This window comes from Panthera uncia, chromosome D4 (genome assembly GCF_023721935.1).
Source record: "Panthera uncia isolate 11264 chromosome D4, Puncia_PCG_1.0, whole genome shotgun sequence".
In the NCBI taxonomy this organism is placed as follows: Eukaryota; Metazoa; Chordata; class Mammalia; order Carnivora; family Felidae; genus Panthera; species Panthera uncia.
The window spans coordinates 11,173,237-11,198,291 of NC_064807.1; the positions used below are offsets into that span (position 1 = coordinate 11,173,237).

At 45.2% G+C, this 25,055-nt stretch overlaps 1 protein-coding gene across 3 annotated transcripts in view; it reads left to right on the plus strand.

Moving 5' to 3' along the window:
- The first annotated feature begins 334 nt into the window (after window positions 1–334).
- The window catches only part of PIP5K1B (phosphatidylinositol-4-phosphate 5-kinase type 1 beta), a 315,659-nt gene continuing 290,938 nt past the window's right edge, over window positions 335–25,055 (plus strand). The window contains exons 1-2 of one of the 3 annotated variants that reach the window (XM_049633313.1): window positions 628–709; window positions 4,890–4,953. In XM_049633313.1, coding sequence (XP_049489270.1) covers window positions 4,909–4,953 — 45 coding nt within the window. In that variant the 5' untranslated portion in view covers window positions 628–709; window positions 4,890–4,908. The other 2 variants (XM_049633433.1, XM_049633276.1) reach the window with 2 other exon arrangements.

Genomic DNA, 25,055 nt, shown 5'->3' on the forward strand with positions numbered 1-25,055 from the left:
GGACGGAGCGCCCGGCCCCTCCGCACCGACTCCCGCGCCCAGTCCGACTGCGGCGGAGGCTCCCGCCGCCGCCGCTGCAAGCCGGTCTGCCTTCCCTGCAGGGCGTGCGGGGATGGAGCGAGGGGGTGGAGAGAAAAGGGGAAGAGCCTGGGCGGCCGGCGGGCGGGGCCTGCAGCCTCCCCGAGCCGCGGCAGCCGCCGCGCCGACTGCTCTCTCCGCGCCTCGCTCCGACTCAGGCGCGCACTGCGCCGGGACCCGCGCCCGCGCCCGAGCCCTGGGGGCGCCGCCGCTCCTCGGCTCCCGGCCCCCGAGCGCGCCGCGTTGAGGCCGCGCCGGGCAGGGGGGGCTCCGGCTGCCGGGGCTTCGGCGGCCCGCTCGCCGCTCCGTGTGGCCGGAGGACTGGCGGGGAAGGAAGGGGAACGCGGGGACACACACACTCGCCGCGGCGCGCGCGCATTGCACACTCGCCGCCGCGCGCCCCCGCCGAGGCGCGTCCCGGGCGAGTTTGGCCCCGCGGCTCCGGCCCGGCACCTGCCGGCTCCGCGCGCCGCGCCCCGCCCCCGCCCGCGCCGACCCTCCGGCCCCTCCCGCCCCTCGCCGGCACAGATCTCCCGGCGCCGGGGGGGGGAAGCAACTACATCCCGACAACTTGCAGACTGTGGCGCAACTGGTCTCGACAGCAGAGGCGCCCGAATGCTGCCCGGGTGAGGTAAGTTTCCTGCGCGTCCCCGGCCCCTCCTCTCTAGACCCTCCTCCAGGGCTGGGGCTGGGGGGGCTCCGCGTCCTGACCAACCCCGGAGGTCTCTCCACGTTCGCACTTTGTCGGCGTAGTGCTGGGGGTAGGGTGGAGGTTGTGCGTGGCCACCGAAGCGGGACCTTCATTCCGCTGGGGCCACGGCCGCGCGCTCCCCGCGAGCACCCACTAGCTCGCCGCCCGGATCCCCTCCGGCCGCAGTAACCCTCGGGGACCTGTCTGGGTTCACCTAAGGGGGAGCTTCCCCCCCCCCCCCCTTTTCGGAGGAAGCGGCTGAGTTTGGCAGCAGAAGGTGGGATCTCCCACCCTCCCCGGGCAATAAACAGAGGCGAACTTGTTAGGCGCCCCTGGGATCTCAAGAGGGGCTTGCGAGTCGGTGTTCTGGTCATTTCTGGCGCCGAAGCCGGATTGCACAGGTGCGGAACGGTTGCAGCCTATATGCAGCAGCCGACTTGGGCGTTTCGCGTTATTCTCTCCCCCAGCCCCGTCAACGTGACGCTTCAGCAGCTGGGGCGAGGGGTGGGAATGTGGGGGCAACGGAGAGGGAGAATGCCAGGGCTCGATATGCCAGGCCGGTGCCCGGAGTCGCCAAAACTGAAGACAACCAGTCTGCTTATCTCGCATCTATGCAGATGAGCCCGTTGTATTCTTATCCGCCCCCCCTCCCCCCTCACCGCCCCGGTTCCCTGGTCTCTGGTGCCCAGCATGGTCGGGTAGAAACCTGTTCCAGAGAAGTTGTTTGGATAGGCTGATGAATTCTTTCATCTGATGTACAAAAATCAGGGCTCTCAACGAGGAAATGCTAGTTACTCTGATGCTTTTTAAAGGCAGAGTGTTGGATACTCGAAACACCCACCGACCCCGTCTTCGCAGGACCTTTCTAGCCTCCCAGGGGCCCGAGCTCTAAGGTGAATGACCCTTGAGAGACAGGTTGGGCCTCAGAACGTGTTAGTCTCCTGCAAAGAAAAAAAATCGGGTCTCCCCATCAGCACTCCTCAGCATGGGTTTGGGGATCCTCGGTTGCCCCTCCGGGGGAAAAGCATCCACCCAGACTTGTCCCTTTTCCGCGGAAGGGCTGAAGTGTTCTGCAGTTGTTGGAGAAAGGCCCAAGGGTTGGTTTCATCCCCCCTCTAATGTGATGAAGTAGAATAACGTTCATGGAAGCTTCGGGCAGAGCATTTCCAGCTGAAAGGAGGCCCTGGGAAAAAAAACCTTTCTCAGCCAAGCCCATGCCGGTGGCACGTTCGTTGAGTGAGCCTTGCACCTAGTCTCGGTGCTGAGGGGAATGATGCATTCCATGCTCCGTAATGGGAGTGGAGACTTAGGAATACCGGGGAGAAAGCGGTGAAATCTGAGCCTCATGAATAATGACATCTTAGTTGAGAAAGAAAACTGTTCAGAACTGAATGGTAAAACCACATTACATTTTTGTCCAAATTAAGACTAGAGGAAATCTAATAATAATACCTTGCATTTTGAATCCGTGCCTTGTTAGTGAATGTTTTTCAATGCTCATTAAATTCTAACCATTTCTGGGGGAGGCAGGGCAAAGATTATTAAGCACATACTCGCAGTGGGAACGTGAGGCCCACAGATTCAGGGACTTACCAAGGTAACAGGAGGCTGGAATTAGAGTCACAGCCACGTTCTCTGAAATACACCACCCCCCTCCCCCATCACCGTAGTGCTGGCTCTGAACTTTAAGGTTTTCACGATGGCCAGAGTGCTTCTGCATTTCTTGTGGTCTGTGCTGTCTCACTGTGAATCACTGTTCACATTTGACAGATGAGGAAACTGAGGTTTAGACCGGGATGGGACTTTTCCATGGTATCCTGCCTAAGCTAGTGGAGGTTACAAGATAACAGAGCTCTTGATGTCCCGTCCACCGCTTTGCAAATGATGCCATCATTGCGCTTCTGATGGCGATGAGGGGACATCACGGATACTGCAGTACATTGGGGGACTATTAACCGTGTCTGCTGGTGACCTGAGTTCTAGTTCAGGCACTCTTTTTGGCTGTGTGACCCCGGGCCAAATCATACCACCTCTGAGCTTCAAGTGTCCCACATACACAGTAAGAAATTAAAAATGAATTATTTTTTTCTTTCTAGTCTTAGCATTTTATAATGCTTATCGATGTGTTTTTAATCCATCTCATCATTTTCTCTAGGGGAAAGAAAGTTTTTTTTCACCCTGCCTTGAGTAAGGGATTTAGCTAATTATCTCTTCCCCTTGTAATTTACTCCCGCTTCCCACTGACCACGTCCCACTTAGTGAGGGGGAGAAAATTCTGAGGGCACTTTAACTTAGCATTCCTATTGTTTAGTGTTACTATTTGACTTGGAAATATCCTGCTGGGCTGACCTACTGTAAAATACATATTAAGATTCACTTGGCTATCCCAGTCAACTCATACCTTTAGTATATTTTTAGCTTTGGAGTTTGTATGTAGTAACACTCAAGAAATAGCTGTTGAATGAAGGGGGTGAGTGAAATCACTCATAAGGAAAGCACATGCTGTGAAACAAAGCAAGTGTCTCGCCATGTAAATTCCCAACATCTGCTGACCCATAAGGTAATTTACCTACAGGAGGTGCGCCTCCTGAAGCTGGCAGAGACAGGTGCCTGTTACTCTCCTTCCTGAATACATCATATAAAGAAGAGTTTTTCTTTCTCCATGTAGGCAATAGACTCATGTTGTCTCTGTCATGCTCTTTTGCTCCCCTTTCCCTCCCTTAGTTGCTAGTAATGGGTAGCTGGCTGTGCATTGCTAGACATTGACTTATGCCCTTTTGTAAGAGTCTTGAGATGGAGAAACCTACCCCCCCCCTTTTTTTTTTTTTTTTTGAGTAAGTTTCAAGCAGCTGCTAATACTGGCTAGAGGTTTCACAGAGGAAACCTAATTAACAAAACCAACCTAGTTTCTGTTCCCTTTAAGGGTCCTCTTTCTACCCCTCCTTCCCATATACACAGGAGTTGTGTTTTTATTTTCAGAAGAATGATGAAGAATTAGAATGGTTCTTAAATATTATGAACAGATCCAGCCATTGGGATTGAGGTGTATGTCTTCGTGATAAAGAATTTAAATGTTAAATAGTTCAGAGACTTGTCGCTTTTACGGGTAAGACAACTGAGGAATCGAGAGGTGAATTGGCTTACTCAGGGTCCCACCTATGTTTTGCAAGAATTCTTAGGGAGGTTCACATTTAAGGTTGCGCTGGGGGTTCTGTGGTGAAGGTGCATTCTTGATTTTTAAAAATCATGGAGATTAACAGAAAACTTCTCTTTACTAGTAATAGTAGAGTGTCATAATTTTAAGCGATTTAGTATGGAGATTTGTAAGTTTCTCATCCAAGCAGACACCATTAGAGAGAAAATGTTTGTCTGTTTTCATCTATTCACTCTGATTCTCCTGACTTATGTAGATCATCAGACTCAGAATTAATACTTTGTTGCAACCAGTGCTTGAAGAAAGGGAACAGTTGGAATAGAAATACAAATGTATGGTGGTTTTCCAGGCTTCTTTTCCTGGTAAATAAAACCAGAAGCCAAAGGTGGCCTTGCTGTAGAGCCAGTGAAGTCATAAATATGTATACGTTTAATTTGCATTTTCATTTTCCTTGTACTTCAGTTAAATGGGAGTCCGAAGTTTGATATCCTGGGGGGAAAAATACATTTTTTTTTTTTTTTTTACTATGGCTAGAACCTTCATTAGCTACACTGTAAAACATCAAGTCCTAAATGTATTTGTTGCAGAAATGTGTTCTTTGTATCAAGTGTATTAACCTGAGTTGGAAAGAGTCCTTTCTTTTTTAGAAGCTGCCCAGTTAGAACTGTACATTATGTAGCTCAGCTGTTCATTTGTGGATTCATGTATGGCAATTCTCAATGCAAGGAAAATTAGGGAGGAAACCTAGCCTTCGGTTTTATTTAATATTTTTCTTTCTGAAAAAAACATCTAAACCTAGTTTAGTGATGAAATTTTTGAAATACTGTATAGAAAACCATTGGCTGCCATTGATGAAGTATTTTATTCAGCCAGGCTCCTTTCAGTATAAAAGATGAGGCCCGAGAAAACACGCTTGATTTTGTGTATTCCAGTTACAATCGTATCTACTTCTGTCTGGTTTTGCAGGAGGTGTATAAAGGAGACCATGATAGAGGAACATACAGGAATTGTACTCACAGGTTACTCCTGGGTAAGGTGTATTTGAAATACGGATAATAATCGGCACGTGGTTACATGTTGACTCAGCCGGCAGCGCCTTGGCATTATTTTAAGTTACAACTTGTACTTGAATGGAGAGCTGCGCGAAGTATGTGTTCTTCTGGTACAAAGTCTTCTGTGTTGTTTATGGGAATGAATGAACGACAGGTGTGCAGTATGTTTTGGGGAGTTTACATAGTGGGCGAGCAACTTCTGGAGACCTACTTGTTTTCTCTAAGAGTTTTAAAAAGGCACTTGCAAAATTATGATGAACTGCAAAGCATTGAGTGGACAAGGTTGCTTCCACTAAAAATGGGTGAGTGTGTATTTCAGTTGAGGTTCTGCAGGCAAGGGTTGGACTTTCAGGCACGGAGGCGAGTGGACTAGAAAGTAGAATTATCTTGAATCGGAGCTCAAGTTCTGGGATGAAAGATAGGACTGTAAAAAAAATTTATTTGGTAAGAACGAGGTGATATTTAAGCTTTTCTGTCCAGATCTGGATCTTTGGTCATAACATTTGTTGATAAAGTAGGAAACAAAAACACTGGAGCGATGAAAAGCAATGTTATGACCTGCTTGAGGGAGTAGTAAGCCTTTCATGCGTGTTTAGCTAATATTTATCAGTGGGAAAGGTTGGGCACCAGGTTTTATTTTTGTATTCTTGGGACTTAGCACGGGGCTGGCAGATAGTAAGGGTTTAATAAATGGGTAGTGACTGATGTATGCATTCAGACAAATAATGCTCTTCACACCTCTGGGATGTTTTCATAATTATTGTAATGATTTTATTTTTTTCAGACCATTTAAAAAACATCAGTAGTTTCAGCAGTTGATAGGGGTCCTTCATTTTTCATCACATACAGTGTTTATTCACCAGACCCAATCTTTTTAACCAACATGCCTGGGAATGATTTTTTTCTTTTTTTACTTCCTCTTTAACAGAAATAATAACCTGGATATAAAATGTGCCCTTTTATTATTTACAAGTACCAGATTGACATATTTTTAAAGCACCTGGAGTGGGTTAGTAGTGAGTTTGGTTCAGGTACACAGATAAGAATGGACTTTCTCTAAGTTGTTGTGGTTTTTTTCTTTAATGTTTGTTTATTTTTGAGAGAGAGCAAGAGGGTGAGTGAGGGAGGGGCAGAGAGAGAGGGAGAAACAGAGTCTGAAACACGTTCCAGGCTCTGATCTGTCAGCACAGAGCCCAACGCGGTGCTGAAACTCACTAACTATGAGATCATGACCTGAGCCAAAGACGAGCGCTTAACTGACTGAGCCACCCAGGTGCCCCAAGCTTCTCTAAGTTAATGAATTTAAGCGTGCCTCTTCTTGGGACTTTGGTCTTCTGTGATCATCTGACCTAAAGAGAACCTTCTTCCTCTGTCTTCTTCACTTCTCACAATGGATACTTGTACATGTATGTGTTTTACTTGTTTTTCTACCACCTTTGCCCAAACTCCCGCTCAACTTAAGAGTAGAAACTCCTTGGGGCACCTGGGTGGCTCGGTCGGTTAAGCGTCCGACTTCGGCTCAGGTCATGATCTCACGGTCCGTGAGTTCGAGCCCCGCGTCAGGCTCTGGGCTGATGGCTCAGAGCCTGGAGCCTGTTTCAGATTCTGTGTCTCCCTCTCTCTCTGCTCCTCCCCTGTTCATGCTCTGTCTCTCTCTGTCTCAAAAATAAATAAACGTTAAAAAAAAAAAAAAAAGTAGAAACTCCTTGAGGGCAGAAGTCCTGGTTGTTTCACACGATTTCTCAAGTATTTGGTACATAGTAGGTGCCTGCTTAGTATTTGAATGAATGAATGAGTCCCATCCGTGCTGTTCAGATGAACTGGACCACCCCTGAGGGCACTGGAGTCGAACAGGTGCAGCTCTAAGACAGCTCTTAAGCGCTCGCTGTCGTAGCTCCACGGGAATGCCGACTCCTCCAGGGGGAGGAAACAGAGCTTGCTTAGGTGACTAGATTGTGGCTTGAGTATGAAGCAAGGTCTCTGTTTCGAGAGTTGAGTTATTATTATTCCTTTCTCTTCGCTCAAAAATGAACGGCAGCAAACTGTTAAGAACTTCTCAAGCGAAACCAAACATTCCAAAACTGTTAAACCAGGGCCTCAACATCCCTAACTCCTAAGTACATGTGGTGCGTATCTAAGCCAGCTTGTGATCATCTACGGGGCAAGTCCTAGGACCCTTGAGGTGAAAACTTTTCAAGGCTCAGCTGATGTTTCTTTTTTTTTTAAATTTTTTTTTTAACGTTTATTTATTTTTGAGACAGAGACAGAGCATGAATGGGGGAGGGTCAGAGAGAGGGAGACACAGAATCTGAAACAGGCTCCAGGCTCTGAGCTGTCAGCACAGAGCCTGACACGGGGCTCAAACTCACAGACCGCAAGATCATGACCCGAGCCGAAGTTGGCTGCTTAACCGACTGAGCCACCCAGGCGCCCCTAGGATTTTTTTTAATATATATATAGAAAGTATTTTTTAAGTTTTTATTTTTTAAGTTTCAGTATTTTTAAGTTTATTTGAGGGAGAGAAAGCACACTTGGGTGGGGGGTGGGGTGCAGAGAGAGTGGGAGAGAGAGACTCCCAAGCAGGCTCTGTGCTAACAGCACAGAGCCCAGATGCTGGGCTCGATCTTACAAACCGTGAGATCGTGACCCGCGCCAAAATCCAGAGTTGGGCGCTTAAGCAGCTGAGCCATCTGGGCACCCCAAAAGCTCTTGATAGTCATGGCCCTGCTAAGTAATGGGTCCTGCCAGGACTGGGAGACAGACCAGGGTATCTAGGTGATGAAGGGTGAGCCATGCTCTATGTATAACTTAGGTTTGGATGTGACTCCAGGAGGATAGCAGGTAAAGGAATCATTCCATGAGCTGATAGTTGTCTGGGAAGAGGAGACTGGCAGTGTTCTGACAATTTCCAGGGTATTTCAAGCCAGTTCAACATGCTAGAGATTGAGGGAACACCTGGCCCAGACTCTGCCACTGCTGTGGGGCGTGCAAAAAAGTATAAACATGGTCTGGCTCAGCTCTACCAAGAACTTAACGTATCCCAGGCACCTGTGATGTGAAGTGCTCTTTCTTGGATCTGCATCGTGCACCTGAAGGTGGGCCCAGCATCCCTGTTAACAGTGGAGGACAGGGAAACCTGTTCGGATGATCACAGGCTCATGAGCACCGAGCCAGTAAGGGTGGGGCTAAGGTTCCAGTCACAGCTTTTCTGACTTAAAAATTTTTTTTTAAATATTTTGATTTATTTTTGAAGGAGAGAGAGACCGAGCGTGAGCAGGGGAGGAGCAGAGAGAGAGAGGGAGACATAGCATTTGAACCAGGCTCCAGGCTCCGAGCCATCAGCCCAGAGCCGGACGCAGGGCTCGAACTCACGAACTGGGAGATCATGACCTGAGCCGAAGTCGGATGCTTAGCCGACTGAGCCACCCAGGCGCCCCGTGGCTTTTCTGACTTTAAAGCCCACATGCTTTTCTCTGCTTTGTGCTGTTGCACCACGAAATGAAGTTTTGGGGGAAGAGCTTAAAAAAGGAAGACACAGGGGCGCCTGGGTGGCTCAGTCGGTTAAGCGTCCAACTTCAGCTCAGGTCACGATCTCACACTCCGTGAGTTCCAGCCCCGCGTCGGGCTCTGGGCCGATGGCTCAGAGCCTGGAGCCTGCTTCCGATTCTGTGTCTCCCTCTCTCTCTGCCCCTCCCCCGTTCATGCTCTGTCTCTCTCTGTCTCAAAAATAAATAAGTGTTAAAAAAAAAAAAAAGGAAGACACAAGTGAATCTAGAAGTTGTTTCTCCCACCTGAGCCTCTCTATAAGCTCCGGATTACGTAATTAACATTACGGACTTCGTGCCTGGGTATCTCAAAGGCACCTCAGATTTGACTCGTCTGAGACCAGGAGGCTGGTCTCTCTCCATCCCTGGTCCTCTCTCGCGGTTCCTTAGCTCTGTGATGGGCCCTGCCGTCCACCAGGTCACACGAGGCCGACATTCGGGAGCCGTCCTTGATCCCAGGGCATCCAACCTGTCCCGTTTCTGTTGCTTTTGCTTCCTGTGAGCATCTCCCCCGCCCGTCTGTTTCTCATTGTTCCTGCTGATTCCGTCCTAACCTAGCTTCTCATCCCTCCGCTGGATTCTAGCCAGAGCCTCCCTGGGCCCCTGAGTCCTCTTTGGCCCTCCCCTCGTCCATCACCCTGCTGCAGCCAGGCCAGTCGAGGTGGCCTAGACTGTGCCGGCCGCATTCTTGTTGCCCACGCGCGTCCTTGTCCTCAGGGAAGCAGACACATCCTGGCCTCTGTGGCTCTCCGGGTAGGTGGGCTGGTGAGCTCCTGCACAGCCTCTCAGGACTTGCTCTTCCACACTAATCTCTGCCCATGGCTTTTCAGTTGCTCAGTCACAGTCGAACCGTGAGTAAAAGACCGGTATTAATCTGTCTTAGTTCAGGCTGCTGTCACAAAGTACCACAGACGGTGCGGCTTAGAAACAACAGCGGGTTATTTCCCACAGTCCCGGAGGCTGCAGTCGCAGATCAGGGCACCAGCCCGGTCCGGGTTTGGTGAGGTCCCTTTTCTGGTTGCAGACTTCTGACTTCTTGGACCCTGACTTGGTGGAGAGAGGATGAGGGGGCTCTCTGGGATTTCTCTTCCTCAGGACATTAATCCCATTCATAAGGGCCCCAATCTCAGTAACTAATCCTTTCCCGAAGGCCCCACCTCTTAGTACCATCACACTGGGTTAGGATTTCAATATATGAATTACAGGGAACCCAAATATCGAGGCCATCGTACAAGCCTTTATGGCCATGTCATTGCCCTTTAAGAAATCATTCTGTGTTGAAACCCCGCATCCAGAGACCTACAAACAACAAATACAGTCCAAAGAAACGTCTCATGAGAGAAAAGTGCACTACACGAGATGTGTTCTGGTATTTTCAGAGGTGTTCCTTCCCGCTTTAACTTACGAGCCTGTCCTGTTACACGGGATCGGTACGTTGCAGTGGTGAAACACCGCCTTTATACGGGGGTATTGTCTCTATTTTTTCGTATGAGCCTCATCCCAAAGTTCTCACTGACTTATTTTAGCAAGACCCCGAATACTGTAAGAAAAAACGAACCCGGCTTTAAAAATATGTTAAGAACCATTTGACAGTGTTTTTTATTTTTTTCCTGCCTGAAATTCACTGAGACTTTGAGACTGCCCATTTTAATTGCCTCCCCAAGCACAAAAGGAAAGGAGCTTAAACCAGAGAACCCTGGGCTACTCAGAACTCTTAGACGGGCTGTTTTGCTTCTGGAGTGAATTTCCTGATGGCTAAGAGTTTGCTTGCTCCTTGAAGTCTCTTAATCTGTCACATCTAACATTTGCATGGAACATTCCCGCAAAGTTGTCACAACCTTCCCCAGTTCTTAAGATTATACAGAACAGAGTGTGTCTTTTGTACTATAATAAAGCGATAGCTTTGGATCTATTCAGGGATGAGAAGCTCTTTGCCCCTGTACCAAACAGCCCCACTTTACCATCTTTGAAAATTGCATCTGCTTTTTCTTGAAAAAAAAAAAATTGTTTTGGGCTTATTTCTGTGACTTTCAGCAGTGATTGCCCCTTCATTCATTGTTTGCTGTTGAGAATCTGTTGTGATCTTGGGAACCAGATAGCACCCAAGTTGTCTGAATGATTTCCCAAATAAATTCGTATTAGGCGCTGACATTGATACTTAACAAAAAGAGAAAAACACAGGTTTTGAGGGGGGACCTCAAGAGTTCTTGATGTAAAGGAAGCAAGATTTAGTTTTTCCTCATTCACTTTGTTTTTTTTGGCCAATAAAGAGTGTGTTTTTCTTACCCTGTTCTGTGGCTGTTCAGATAAATAAATTTCTACCTCTTAGGCTGAGATACTCATGGTTTCTTTTTTCTTTTTATAAAATATTTATGTGTTTCCTACATGATGGCATAGAGCACACTTGCTTGACTTCTTAATTTAACTTAAACGGAGTTGTAATTTATGGGTGTTTTGGTGACACCTTCATTTTTAATCTTTGATGCCTTTAGAGATAGTAGATAACTGAAGATATTTTTCTTCCCATTGGAGAAGTGCCATAGAAAAATTTCCCCAGTTTCCTGATGTACTTCTTCCATTGGAAAATAGACTTAAAACCTGCACTAAAACCAGGAAGGTGAATATGAGATAGTTAACTTTTTTTAAATGGAGAAATGTAGCTTATTTAAAAATTTTTTTTTCAGTGTTTATTTTTGAGAGAAAGAGACAAGAATGTGAGTGAGAAAGGGGCAGAGAGAGAGGGAGACACAGAATCTGAAACAGGCTCCAGGCTCTGAGCTGTCAGCACAGAGCCCGACGCGGGGCTCGAACTCACGAACTGGGAGATCATGACCTGAGCTGAAGTTGAACGCTCAACCGACCGAGCCACCCAGGCGCCCCAGGGAAGTGGAACTTACTTTTAAGGAGTGAGGTGAACCACACTCTTTGTAGGCTTAGAAATGCCTTACAGAGGAACAAAAAAACCCAGGAGTGTTGTCGCTTTAGCAAGCTATATTTAAATGATGCCTTTTTATTGTTTTTCCCAAGACATGCAGTTAGACGACGTAGCGAAGATTCGTGGAAAGTGGAGTAAATGGGAATTGTCTCATGCTGAGGGTTAAGAGGGAAACATGACTTTTGTTTATGTTTGTAGAAAACAGAATGGAAATTCAGCCTGTGAGATTTGTGGAAGGTTGGGCCCCATTACTCAGTTTTGTGGTTTGTCAGAAACTCCCTCTCCTAAGTGGCTATTTATAAACGTGACCATGATGCAGCATTTCATCTTGTGCAAACTTTATATAAGACAGAGTCACTTGCCGCGTAAATCAGAAGACGTCTGGAAGCGTTTGGAAACTGAGTGTTAAGCGTCCTACACGTGCACCTAGCAGCTCCGGAGACGATTATTAACAGTCCCTGCAGTTACATTTTTACTGGTTCCTTCCTTGTCTGCCTTCTTCACTGGGAAGTGATTTCCCCAGGGGGGAGGGACTATGTACGGGTCACTGCTGTTGTCCCAGCACCTAGCAAAGTGTCCAGTGCAAAGAGTGGTTGAATGGATGAGTAACTGATGTCCTTAGGCTACAACTGTTTTCAACTTGCCAGCTCCCCTTCCTCTTTTAATTTTATTTTTTTTTAGTGTTTATTTTTGAGAGAGAGAGAGAGCGAGAGAGAGAGAGACAGAGTGCAAGCGGGGAAGGAGCCGGGAGAGGGAGACACAGAAGCCAAAGCAGGCTCCAGGCTCCGAGCTGTCAGCACAGAGCCCGACGCGGGGCTCGAACCCGCAAACCGTGAGATCATGGCCTGAGTCGAAGTCGGACAGTTAACCGAATGAGCCACCCCCCCAGGTGTCTCCTGTAGCTGTCACTTTTTAAAACACGGAACCCATCTCCCTTCCCAAGTTCTCAATTTTCATCAAAGATCCCCTCATTCTTTTTTAACCTATTTTCAGAACTTTCACTGACGTTTATTTTCCTCACCCTTGTTTCCGTGCAGCTTCCAAGTCCTGAGAAATTAAACAAAAGCACGTTGTTCTCTGTTCTCACTTACATTTCCTGTACGAACACCTGTTACTTGGACTATTGTGGCAGGTTCCCCATTGGCTTCCACATCCCCCCTTCTATTAATCATTGATAATATCTGCTATCAGAGATTATAATTTTGTCACCAGCAGGCCCCCAGATGCTTAAATGCTTTACCGTGCCCGAAATCTCAGCGCTGTTGTTTGGTCCACAAAACCATCTGTACTCTGGCCCTTACGGACCATTCATTATCATTGTTGTCCCTGCTGTCCTTGTAGGACTATAGTGTGACTGCAGGTACCATTTCTTCTTCTTTTTTTTTTAAGTTTCTTTATTTATTTTGAAAGAGAGAGCGGGCGCGCGCGCGCGCGCACACACACACACACACACACACACACACACACACACGGTAGAGAGAAGGAGAGAGGATCCCAAGCAGGCTCTATGCTGACAGTGTGGAGCCTGACTTGGGGCTCAAACTCACAGACTGTGAGCTCGTGACCTGAGCCAAAATCAAGAGATGGACGCTTAACCCACTGAGCTCCCCAGGTGCCCCTACAGGTACCATTTCTTGAATGCTTACTCTCTAGCAGGCACAGCATAGAAGAAGACAGGTCAGAAAGGTTTTCGGTGCATTTTGGAGCCGTGTAACTGCATGTTGTGTAGGGTTGGTGTGGGTGGAAGGAGACAGGGCTGCAGCGGGGTGTTGAGGCCAGACCGGGGACATCTTCTTAGACGTGTTAAGGAGTGTGAACTTTTCTGAGCAATGAGGCAACAGCTAGAAGATTTTCAGGGATGAGTGTTGAGCTCGTGTTTTATGTGACATCAGCAACGTGGGCCGTAGTTTGGGAGATGAGGGAGGGGGAGGGACTGGAGATGGGGTCGGGGGTTAGTTACAGGGGAGATGAGGGTCCAGTGAAGGTAGAGAGGGAGGGGAAGAGTGAGCAGATTGGAGATGTCATAGGGAGAATTGATAGGACTGGGCGACCACTCGCATGTGAATTTTGAGGGAATAGGAGCCGTGGAAGATGGTTCTCTGGCTTCTGGCTGGAGTGGCTGCAGAGGTTGGGGAGTGATGGTCTGGTTCTGTGAAGAGGCCGCGTGTAGGCTTTGGCAGTGGCAGGAGGGCTGTGATGAGGAGTCCGGCCTTGAACTTGAGTTTGAGGTACCCATGGGATAGCAAGGTGGAGTGTGGCTGTGAGGGGAGAAGTCTATGGTGGGAACACTGGCCGTGATGGTCCCTGGCTCCGGGCGGCATTTCAGGTCATGGGAGTCGATGAGATTGAAATCGAGTAGAACACCAGGCAGAAGGTCTAGAAGGAAGCTTTATGAGTATGGCTCTAAGGAGAGAGCCTCGGGATGGGGACAGTGTTACGGGTGCTCACCAGTGTCTGAAGCTGTGGATGAAATGAGACTTGGCTGAATGGGTTTAGAGACAAAGAAGAGAAAATGTCTGAGAACCAGCCTCATTCACTTATCTTCCTTTGCAGCTTACTTCTCTGTACCTTGGCTTCTTAGATCTATTCTTTTTGGATCTTTCATTTTCTTTTCCGTTTAAGGGAATGGCATCAGATTTTCATGACCCCCCCCCCCCCCCCCATACGTACCATGGTTCTGGAAAGCTTCTCTGACCCCACCATTTCCCACACTCAGTTGCCCTGAAGGGATTTCTTGGCACACGTTCCCTTTGGGTTTCTTGCTCTTCTGACTTTCCGGGAGCTTTCCCTACGGGCTGGCTTTTCATCTGTTCTCAGCTTTATCTCACCAAGCAGATGCAGAGGCCTGACAGCACGGACCACGTCTTCTGTCTCTCCGTGTTTCCCACCCTCCCTGATGGCTCCAGTGTCTTCCACGTGTTATAGCCACCCCTTGTGATTGACCTGTATTCCGTTTTATTTTATTTTTAAAAAATTTTTAAAAATGTTTGTTTATTTTTGAGAGAGAGAGAAACAGAGCACGAGCAGGGGAGGGGCAGAGAGAGGGAGACACAGAATCAGAAGCAGGCTCCAGGCTCTGAGCTGTCAGCCCAGAGCCCAACGTGGGGCTTGAACTCACGAACCACAAGATCATGACCTGAGCTGAAGTCGGATGCTTAACCGACTGAGCCACCCAGGTGCCCCAGACCTTTATTCCATTTTAGAAGACTGAAGTATAAAGGTGAATAACTCAAAGTTCTTTAAGGATTTTTACCCATGCTTGTGCCTTGAACTAACTTGAAAGTACCTGCTTATCATGGGTTTGTAGGTAGGATGTTCCGTCTTTCCCCGAAAAAATGAAATTTAGCTGACAGAAAGGTCCACAAAATGAGGGCCGAAGTCTGGTCATTTTTTTTTTTTAATGTTTATTTATTTTTGAGAGAGAGAGAGAGACAGAATGTGAGTGGGTTAGGGGCAGAGAGAGAGGGAGACACAGAAGCCGAAGCAGGCTCCAGGCTCTGAGCTGTCAGCACAGAGCCCGACGCGGGGCGCGAACTCACAGACCGTGAGATCATGACCTGAGCTGAAGTCGGACGCTCAACCGACTGAGCCACCCAGGCGCCCCAGTCTTGTCGTTTTTTATTCTAACTATTTAAATGTTGAGAGGAGGAGGAGAGCTCTCCGACAGCTCCCCTGTGCCTACCCTTACTTCACACAGAGTGTATCTCCTGGCTTCTCTGGGTCCTGTTTCCTGTGTTTTTAGACAGCATTTTGCATACATTTGCCCAGGCTGAATCTGGATGTGGTGAGAGTTCCAGCCTGAGAAGCGAGGGTTCTGGCTCATTCCGCCCTTCTCCTGACATTCTGATGACCTCTGGTCAAGTGGCTTGACAGTCTTGTGTGAGGTTTTTCCCCCCTCATCCGTTGAATGAGAATCGATACACTGGCTCCTGGCTAGTTCAAAGGCATGTCGTGAGGCCACACGAAATGAAGGCCTTTGAGGTTCTTAGAACAAAAGCCTCATGCACATGATTTCGTAAGAGCTGCAGAAGGAGGTGAGGCTCCGGACAGCCCCATTTATAGCCCGTGGGTAAGCAGTTCTGACGCCAAGGATGTAACATCTGCTGTGACTGGGTTCCCATGAAAGAATTCTCCTTCCTTATTCTCAGGGGTCAAGGGTGACAGGTGGGATGCTTTGCCAAAGCCTGATGAGAGTTCCAGAATTTAAACCCATCCTCGTCATGGATGAGGAGAGCAGCATACCTTTATTTTTAAAGGTGGAGGGCTGTCAAAGTGAAACTCAGGTTTAGTTGTTAAAGAAACTGAATGTTCGTAGCAGCAGATAATTCATAGGACACGTTCTAAACTAGAACATCTGCTCAGTGTATTAAACAAGTTCGTTGCTTACTCATTTTCGATTGTACGGTGGACGGTTGTCATCATCCCACCTTACTGCGCTCGCCTAACGCCGTGCCTCACATACACAGATGGTCAGTGTTTCCATGAATGCCTTTTTAGGTGGTGTAGGAGAAGATCCTAGAAGTCATCCAGAAAGCACTTTTATTTTAATACCTATGGGAAGTTGTTCGAAGCTCAGTGGACATCCCCTAAATGAGGAATGAGATGAAAACTTAATGACAGAAAAATTTGTGGTCTGATGACCTATATCAAGTGGCAGAGGGGTTTGATGGCAGTTATTGACATGGGTTAATACCGGATCAGAAATGAAGGGAACTCACAGAGTTTAACGTCGTTGGAACAAGGGTTGTGACGTGAGATCTGTAGTCATGACTTCGGGTCAGGGGCCAAAATTTGAATTCCTTACTCAACCTGGAAGTTGGCTTAGTGGCATAATCATAATCATACAGGTGCACTTTCTTGGTTTTCTGCCCTTATAGTCAGACTGTGGCCTAAGCCCGGTGGACTTGGTTATGCTCGTAGGCTAGATGGCAAATGGTAGCAACCTCCACAGAGTAAAAGTCTCACTGGCAGGAGGTGGGATGACATGAAGGCAGAGAGAGGTGAGAAAACAGGTGCTAAAGTCCTCATCTCCTAAAACGGGGGACTAAGATAGGCTTGTTAAAAGTTGGTGGCATTCCAGAGTTGTGCCATCTTGCCTTCCTACCGTCGGCGCGTGAGAGTTCCAGTTGCTTCGTATTTTCATCAATACATGATACACTCAGTCTTTTTCATCTTTGATATTCTAGTAAGTGTATAATGGTGGCTCATTGTGCTTTCACATTGTAGTCCCCTGATGGCTAATGATGTTGAGTATCAAGTCATGTTTATTTGACGTCCTTACATGTTCTTGGGCAAGGTACAGAACTCGCGTATTAATTCTAGTAACTTTGTTGTGGCATGCATCGATTTTTTTTTTTTTAATGTAGACAATCATGTCTGTGAACAAAAGCAGTTTTGCTTCAGTCAAGGAAAAAAATGGGTGGAGACACCAATGAAGACTTGAGTACTTCACATTAGGAAGGTAATGAGAAGAATTAAAATGGTATGGTGGAAATTCCTATCATGAATCAAGAATGAGGCATTGAAGCATGTGATCAGGTCATGGAGATGACCACCAAGAAGCTGAAACAGAAAATTTTGACAACAGTTGTCTTGGTAGAATTGTGGCAGGAACGGGAAAACGCGGAGGCGGTCGTGGTCACGAAGTTCTCTGTGTCATTTGGTACGTTACCTTTCATGTGCCTTTCTGTGATAAATCATTGGTATGTTGCGAATTAGAACACAGAGGTAAAAAGTAACATGAAGCAACTGAAATGGGTAGAGTGTAAGAACTGAATATTGTAAGAAATGCCGGAGGAAACCGTCAACGATCGGAAAGTTGTATAAGGGAAGGAAGCACCCTCGCGTAACCAAGCTGTCGAATACCTAGCATTTACCTGGGTACTCAGTACATTCGAGGTACTTTCTAAACAATAAACATGCATGAACTTGTTGAATGTTCATAGCGACCCGTGAGGTAGGTTCAGTTACCATTTTGTAAGTGAGGAAACCATGGAGTGGAGACATTAAGTACAGTTTTGGAGGCCACACAGCCAGATTTCAGAGCCGGGTGGTCCAGCTCCAGAACCATCCCTCTGGATCAGGTCTCATGGAGGACGATGGGCATGACACCCCCCAGTGCGTCGGGTGCGCAATCCTTAATGCTACCATGGTTCGTTCTCTGAAGTCTTCTAAAGAGGTCCCTGACTTTAATTCATTCGCAGTTCAACAGATGTGTCATTGCCTGTTAACACAGTTCTCGCTAGTAGGATTATTCCTTTCTAGCCGGGGAGGGCAGTATATAATTTGTAATTAACATATGGTGTATAATTTAACACATAACTTTAATAAGTTCATTAGTGTATTTTGTACACGTGTAATATATGATATTTACTCGTGTAATCTAATACAAGATGCTGTGGGGAAAAAACTAAAGCGGGACAAGGCGTGGAATAGAGGTAGCGGTGGGAGGGGGGTGTTCTTCTCCAAGGGAGGTCAAGGAATACCTATGAGCACTGTCTTAGCTCCAGCTGCTGTAACAAATGTAGCACCACTGGGCGGCTTCAATGCAGACATTCACTTCTTTCAGTTGTGAAAGCTGCAAGTCCAAGATCGAAGTGCTGGTAGGTCTGCTGAGAGCCCACTTTGTCCTTTGTAGGTGGCCGTCTTCTCGTTGTATCCTCACGTGGCAGAGAGGAAGCCTCCCTCTGCTGCCTCTTCTTACAAGGGCACTAATCCCATTCACCAGGGCTCCACCCTCATGACCTCATGACCTCATGACCTCGCAAACGCCTTACCTCCTAGTACCATCACCTCCTAGTACCATCACGTTGGGGTTAGAATTTCAAGGTGGGAATTTGCGGGAGAGGCACAAACATTCAGTCCATAACAAACAAAGTTCTGCACGAAATAGACGAGCACACTACACAGGTTTGGAGGAAAGCATTTCAGGCAGAAGGAACAGAAAGTGCAAAAGCCTTGAGCTAGGCAGAGTTCCTCGTGTGAGTACTAGGTGGAAACCGGTACCTCCAGAGCTGAGGGAATGGAGGGGAGAACCCGGGGCCATGGCAGATAGAGTCTCCTACACGTGACAGTGACTTTGGGTTTGAATTTTGTGTGATGGGAAGTCCTTAAAGGGTTGAGAAAAGGAAAAGGACGTTAAAAAAGAACATTCTGTGTCGTCTCTCATGAAGAGGCAGTGTGTTTCCAAACTGATGGCGTTTCGCTGGTCAGTGAAAGTTTGCATGAAGGATTTGCTAGAGAAGTCTGGTCCTCTGTGGACAAGGGAAAATTCCACATTCGCAGTACTCCCATATGCGTTCCTTAAAGGTGATTTATTGACCTGGAGGGTAGTTAAGTGTGCCTACATAGAGATGGTGACTCATGGTACTGTTACTGATTGCCTTCTAGGTGGAATAAAGTGCATATGTTTAAACACCATTAAAAAATTGTGTTTCAACTGACGGTCGATGGGGAGAGGTGGATGGGGGAGGGGCTAAATGGGTGATGGGTATTAAGGAGCAAGGGCGCTGGTTGTGATGAGCACTGGGTATTGAATGTAAGTGACAAATCACCAAATTCGACACCTGAAAGCAGTATTACATTGCATGTCAAGTAACTAGAATTTAAATAAAAACCTTAAGTTAAAAAATGTGTTCCTGGGCTATAAAGGAATAATTGCAAGGATATACTCGTGGACTGATGTGTGAGGTGCGTATGGAGAGGTACACGTTTTTGAAGGAAGGGTTTAACTTGAATTTAAAATATTTGGATAAATGGAAATTCTAGACATCCAAATACATTCATTTTTTTTCAATGAAATGAGAAAAAAATCAACTTTTTTTTTTTTTTGCATCTTCATGCATGCTTTTTTATTATAACCATTCTGGGTGTGAGGGATCATCTTACTGATTTGTGGTTTCGATTTGCAGTTCCCTAATTATTAGTGATCTCAAGCATCTTTTCTTATGCTCATTGGCTACTTGTATATTTTCCTTCGTGAAATGTCTGTTTAGATCCTTTACCTATTTTTAATTGGGTTGTCTTTTTATTATTAAGTTTGAATCCTTGTTGTGACATTCTAGATACAGGTGCTTAACAGATGCATGATTTGCAAAACTAGACTCCCATTCTGTGTATTTGTCTTTTTGCTTTTTCATGACGTCCTGTGAAGCATTAAATTTTTTTTATAAAATTTCTTTTAAAGTTTATCTTTTTATTTTTAATTTTTTTAATGTTTTGTTTTTTTGAGAGTGAGAGAGACAAGAGTGTGAGCAGGGGAGGGGCAGAGAGAGAGAGAGAGAGAGAGGGAGGGAGACACAGAATCTGAAGCAGGGTCCAGACGTGGGGCTTGAACCCACAAACCATGAGATCATGATCTGAACCAAAGTGGGACACTTAACTCACTGAGCCTCCCAGGCCCTCCTTAAGTTTATTTATTTTTGGAGAGAGAGCAGGGGCACTTGCGTGCAAGTGGGAGGGGTACACGAGAGAGAGAGAATCCCAGGCAGTCTCCATGCTGTCAGTGCAGAGCATGATGTGGGACTTGAACCCACAAACGGTGAGATCATGACAGCCAAAATCAAGAGGTGGACGCTTAACCCACTGAGCCACCCAGCTGCCCCTGAAGCATTAAAGTTTTTAACTGTGATGAATCTAACCTATTTATTTTTTCTTTGGTTGCTTGGGCTTTTGGTATCCTACCTAAGAATCCTCTGCCAAATACAAGGTCACAGATTTATATCTGTATTTTCTTCTAATTGTTGTATAGTTTCAGCTCTTACAGTTTGGTCTTCAGTCCATTTAGAATTAATTTTTGTATATCGTATGAGTAGGGTTCCAGCTTCATTCTTTTGCATGTAGATATCCGTGTGTCCCATTAACATTCGTTGACAAGACTCTTCTTTCCCCACTTAGTTGTCTTGGCACCCTTGTCCAATCAATTCCACCATCTATAAAAGGGTGTATTTCTGAACTCTCATTTCTGTTCCATTGATCTATGGGTCACTTCTTAATGCCAGTACCAACTATATTGCTTCCTGTAACTTTGTCATCAGTTTTGAAATCAGAAAATGTGAGTCTCCCAACTTTGTTCTTTTCCAAGACGGTTCTTCTTTTCCAAGATTGTTTTGGTTCTTCTGAGTCCCGTGAGTTTCCATATGAATGTTAAAAGCAAACGGTTGCCCATTTCTGTGAAAAGGGATTTTCACAGGGACTGGATTGCATCTGTAGATCGGGAAGTATTGCCGTATTAACAAGATTAAGTTTTGCAGCCCTTAAATAGAGAGTGCCCATTTATTTCACTCTAATTTCCTTAAAAAAAAATTTACCTGTTATCATTATAACACCTTACAAAATTTACGGATTTTATTTACTTATATGCTCATTTCAAAAAGAATTTGAGGTGGCTGACCAAATAGCTTATGAATATAATAGGGTAGAAACAGTTGAGGAAATCTGGGGGAGGGGAGGCGAGAACCAGGAAAATAAGACTGAAAGAATAAGGTTAGTAAATAAACACGTGCCTCAGCGTATTGAGTATTTGTTGGGATATCACTTTTGTCCCAGGCTTTCCCGTGGCTGGCTTTTAGCATTTAATGTGAGCTAGTATAGAACCAAATGTAAAGAAATAGAAACGTGGAGGCATAAACTGTCACCTTTCTCCCACGCTCAGCTGTTATGGACGTCTATGCGAATAAACCTTGGCTTTTCTTTTAAATCTCCGGAAAATAGTTTCTTCCTCTCACGTCCACCATTTCCAGTGGGAAGTTCATGGACCTGCCCACTTACTGCAGAGAAGTGCCCCAGGTCGCTGTTTTGCGTCTTGTGCACACTACATTCCAAGGAAGAGAGAGGCTTTTTCCCCAAGCTCAAATGCAGAAATTACGGTAGAAAAGAATTAGCCTGGGTTGATGGAAAGTCTTTAAACTTCCCTTCTCTGGTATTTTCCACTCTTTTAATTTTTCTTTTTAATGTTTGTTTATTTTTGAGACCGCACGAGCAGGGGAGGGGCAGAGAGAGAGAGAGAGAGAGAGAGACAGAATCCAAAGCAGGCTCCAGGCTCCGAGCCATCCACACAGAACCCAACGCGGGGCTCGAACCTGTGAACGGCGAGATCATGACCTGAGCCGAAGTCTGCTTAACCGACTGGCGCCCCCAGACGCCCTACTTTCCACTGTTTTAATGTTTCATGTTCTTGCTCCAAAACAGGAAAGAGCCTTCCGCACCTCTGGTCCTTACCCACGTACACTTTGCACTCTCTGTGGTGGTGATTTTATCCCAAGGGAGGTGTTCCCTTAGCAACCAACTTACCAGCTCACTCAGTTAACATACTTCCTATCTGTAATCAATACTCATTAGTGCTGAATCACTTCTTTGCTTTCCCTTGCTGTATTTTTTTCCTTAATTTATTTTTATTGAAATATAGTTGACGTAGAATATTATATTAGTTTCAAGTGTATAACCTAGCGATTGGACAATTACATACATTACAGAATGGTCACCATAATAAGTCTAGTTACCATCTGTCACCGTACGAAGTAAGGACAATATTATTGGCTGTATTCCTTCTGCTGTACTTTATACCCCCCTGACTTATTTCTTTTATAACTGGAAGTTTATATGTCTTAATCCCCTTCGCTTATTTTGCCCATCTGCTACCCCTCCCCTCTGACCATCAGTGCTCTGTGTTTATGAGTCTATTTCTGTTTGTTTTGGTTTTGAGATTTCACATACACATGAAATCGTATGGTACTTGTTTTCCTCTGACTTCTTTCACTTAACACAATGCCGTGGAGGCCCATCCATGTCGTCACAAATGGCAGGATTTCATCCTTTTTTTATGGCTGAGGAACATTCTAACGTACCTGTACATCGCAGTTTCTGTATCCATTCACCTGTTGATGGACACTTCGGTTGTTTCCATATCTTGGGTATTGTAAACAGTGCTGCAGTGAACCTGGGGGCACATACATGTGTTTGAATTAGTGTTTTTGTTTTCTTCGCCTAAGTACCCAGAAGTGGAGTTACTGGGTCCTGTGGTAGTTCTGTTTTTAATTTTTTGAGGAACATCCATACTGTTTGCTGTAGTCGTTGGACCAGTTGACATTCCTAGCACCAGTGCACGAGGGTTCCCTTTTCGCCACATCCTCACCAGCCCTTGTTATTTTTGGCCTTTTGGTAATAGCCATTCTGACAGGTGTGAGGGGATATCTCCTGTACTTTGGGTTTGCATTGCCCTGATGATTAACGATGTTGAGCATCTTTCCAGGTACCTGCTGGCTACCTTTGGAAAAATGTCTTTTGAGTTCTTCTGCCCATCTAACTGGATTATTGTTTTCTTCTCCTCCCCCTCCCCCTGTGTCTCCCCCTCCCCCTTTTCCTTCTTTGCTCCTTCTCCTCTTTTGCTACTCATTTCTATGAGTTCTTCATATATTTTGAATGTTATCCCCTTACTTAATACATGACTTGCAAGTACCTTCTCCTATTCGGTAAGTTGCCTTTTTATTTTGTTAATGGTTTCCTTGGCTGTGGAGAAGCTTTTTAGTTTAATGTCTGTTTGATGTTAGTTTGATGTTTGTTTGTTTTTGCTTCTGTTGCTTTTGCTTTTGGTGTCAAATTCAAAAACTCATTGCCAAGACGTGTATCTGCCTTTGTTTTCTTCTAGGAGTTTCATGGTTTTAGGCCTATGTTCAAGTGTTTAATCCATGTTGAGTTAACTTCTGTGCATGATGTAAGATAGGGGTCCAGTTTCATTCTTTGCATGGAATGTGTAATTTTCCCAGCATCATTTATTGAAGAGACTGTCCTTTCTTCATTGTATATTCTTGGGCTCTTTCTCATAATTGATTGACCATATATTCCTTTGATAATTTCTGGGCTCCCTATTCTGTTCCATTGATCTATCAGTACTCTGTTACTGTACTGTTTTAGCTACAGTAGCTTTGGAATGTAGTTTGAAATCAGGAAGCATGATGCTTCCAACTTTGTTGTTCTTTCTCAAGATTGCTTTGGGGTATTTTTATGGTTCCATGCAAATTTTAGATTTTTTTTTGTCCTATTTCTGTGAAAAATGCCATTGGAATTTTAATAGGGATTGCATTGAATCTGCGTATTGCTTTGGGTAATATGAACATTTAAAAAATATTACGTCTTACAGCCAGAGATGATATTCTGAGCACAGAATATCTTTCTATTTATTTGTGTCTTCTTCAGTTTCTTTCATTAATCTCTTGTAGTTTTCAATATAGAGGTCTTTCACCTCCTTGGCTGAATTTATTCCTAGGTATTCTTTTATGCGGTTATAAATGGGATTGTTTTCTTAATTTCTCTTTCTTGTAGTTTGTTATTTTTTGAGAGGATCCTCATGGTTTGCTTTATATAATGATTTGTCATCTGCAAAGAGTGACGGCTTTACGTCTCTGTGTCCAATTTGGATGTCTTTGGTTTCTTTTTCTTGCCCATTTGCTGTGGCTAGGACTTCCAATACTATGTTGAATAAAAATGGCAGCAGTGGGTACCCTTGTCCTGCTCCTGATTTTAGAGGAAAATCTTACAGCTTTTCACTGTTCAGTATGATGCTCACTGTGGGCTTGTCACATGTGGCCTTTATTACATTGAGGTATGTTCCCTGTAAACCCACTTTGAAAGTTTTTATGATAGATGGAAGCTCGGTTTTTTGTTCATCTATTTTCTGATTTCTGCATCTATTGAGATGGTTCATCTTTGATTTTGTTACTCTGGTGTTCACAATAAACAATTTGTGGGTGTTAAACCATCCTTGCATCCCTGGAATCAATTCCACTTGATTGTGGTATATAATCTTTTTAATGTATTGTTGAAATGAGTTCGAAAAAAATTTTTGAAGAGTTTTGCATCTATGTTCATCAGGAATATTGGCCTGTAATTTTATCTAATTTCTTAGGTTGTGCAGTTTGTTAGCATAAAACTGTTCTTCATAGTCTCTTATGATCTCTTTTATTTCCGTATCATCAGTTGTAACATCTTCTCTTTCATTTCTCATTGTTTTAATGGTCATTGAAGGGTAAGAGTAAATCCTTAATTTCTGTCATGTAGAACAAAGTATATTTGGGTTTATTTATGGGAGGTAATAAAATCTCCAGTCTAAGTTATTTTCCAAGATATAAAAGGAAGATAAAATCTTAACATGTTCGGTTGTTTTGAGAGATTATATTAGAACCAATAAAACTAGGATTTTTGAAACACCTATTGAAATAGAAACACATCGACACACACACATGCACACACACGAGAAGGTTACTATCCAGAATGTATAAGGTGCAGATATAGCTATGTTACGACTAGTCTTTATTTGGATAAATGGCCAAAAGTTAAGTACTTTATCATTTTTATACATGAGAAAGACCAGTGTGTGCACAAAGAAGCAAACATAGTAAAGATACAAGAAATGCCACCTGAGGTCAACTGGGATTTTAAAAAACAATTAAAATGCTAAGTTAGAATATTGGTGTGGCTGTGTAGACTTGCAAATACACACAATTGGTAGCATTCAAATCAGTGCATATTTCCTGAAGGGTACCAAAATTATTTAACAAAAGTTATTATAATGAACATACTCTTTAATATAGTAATTTCTCTTGGC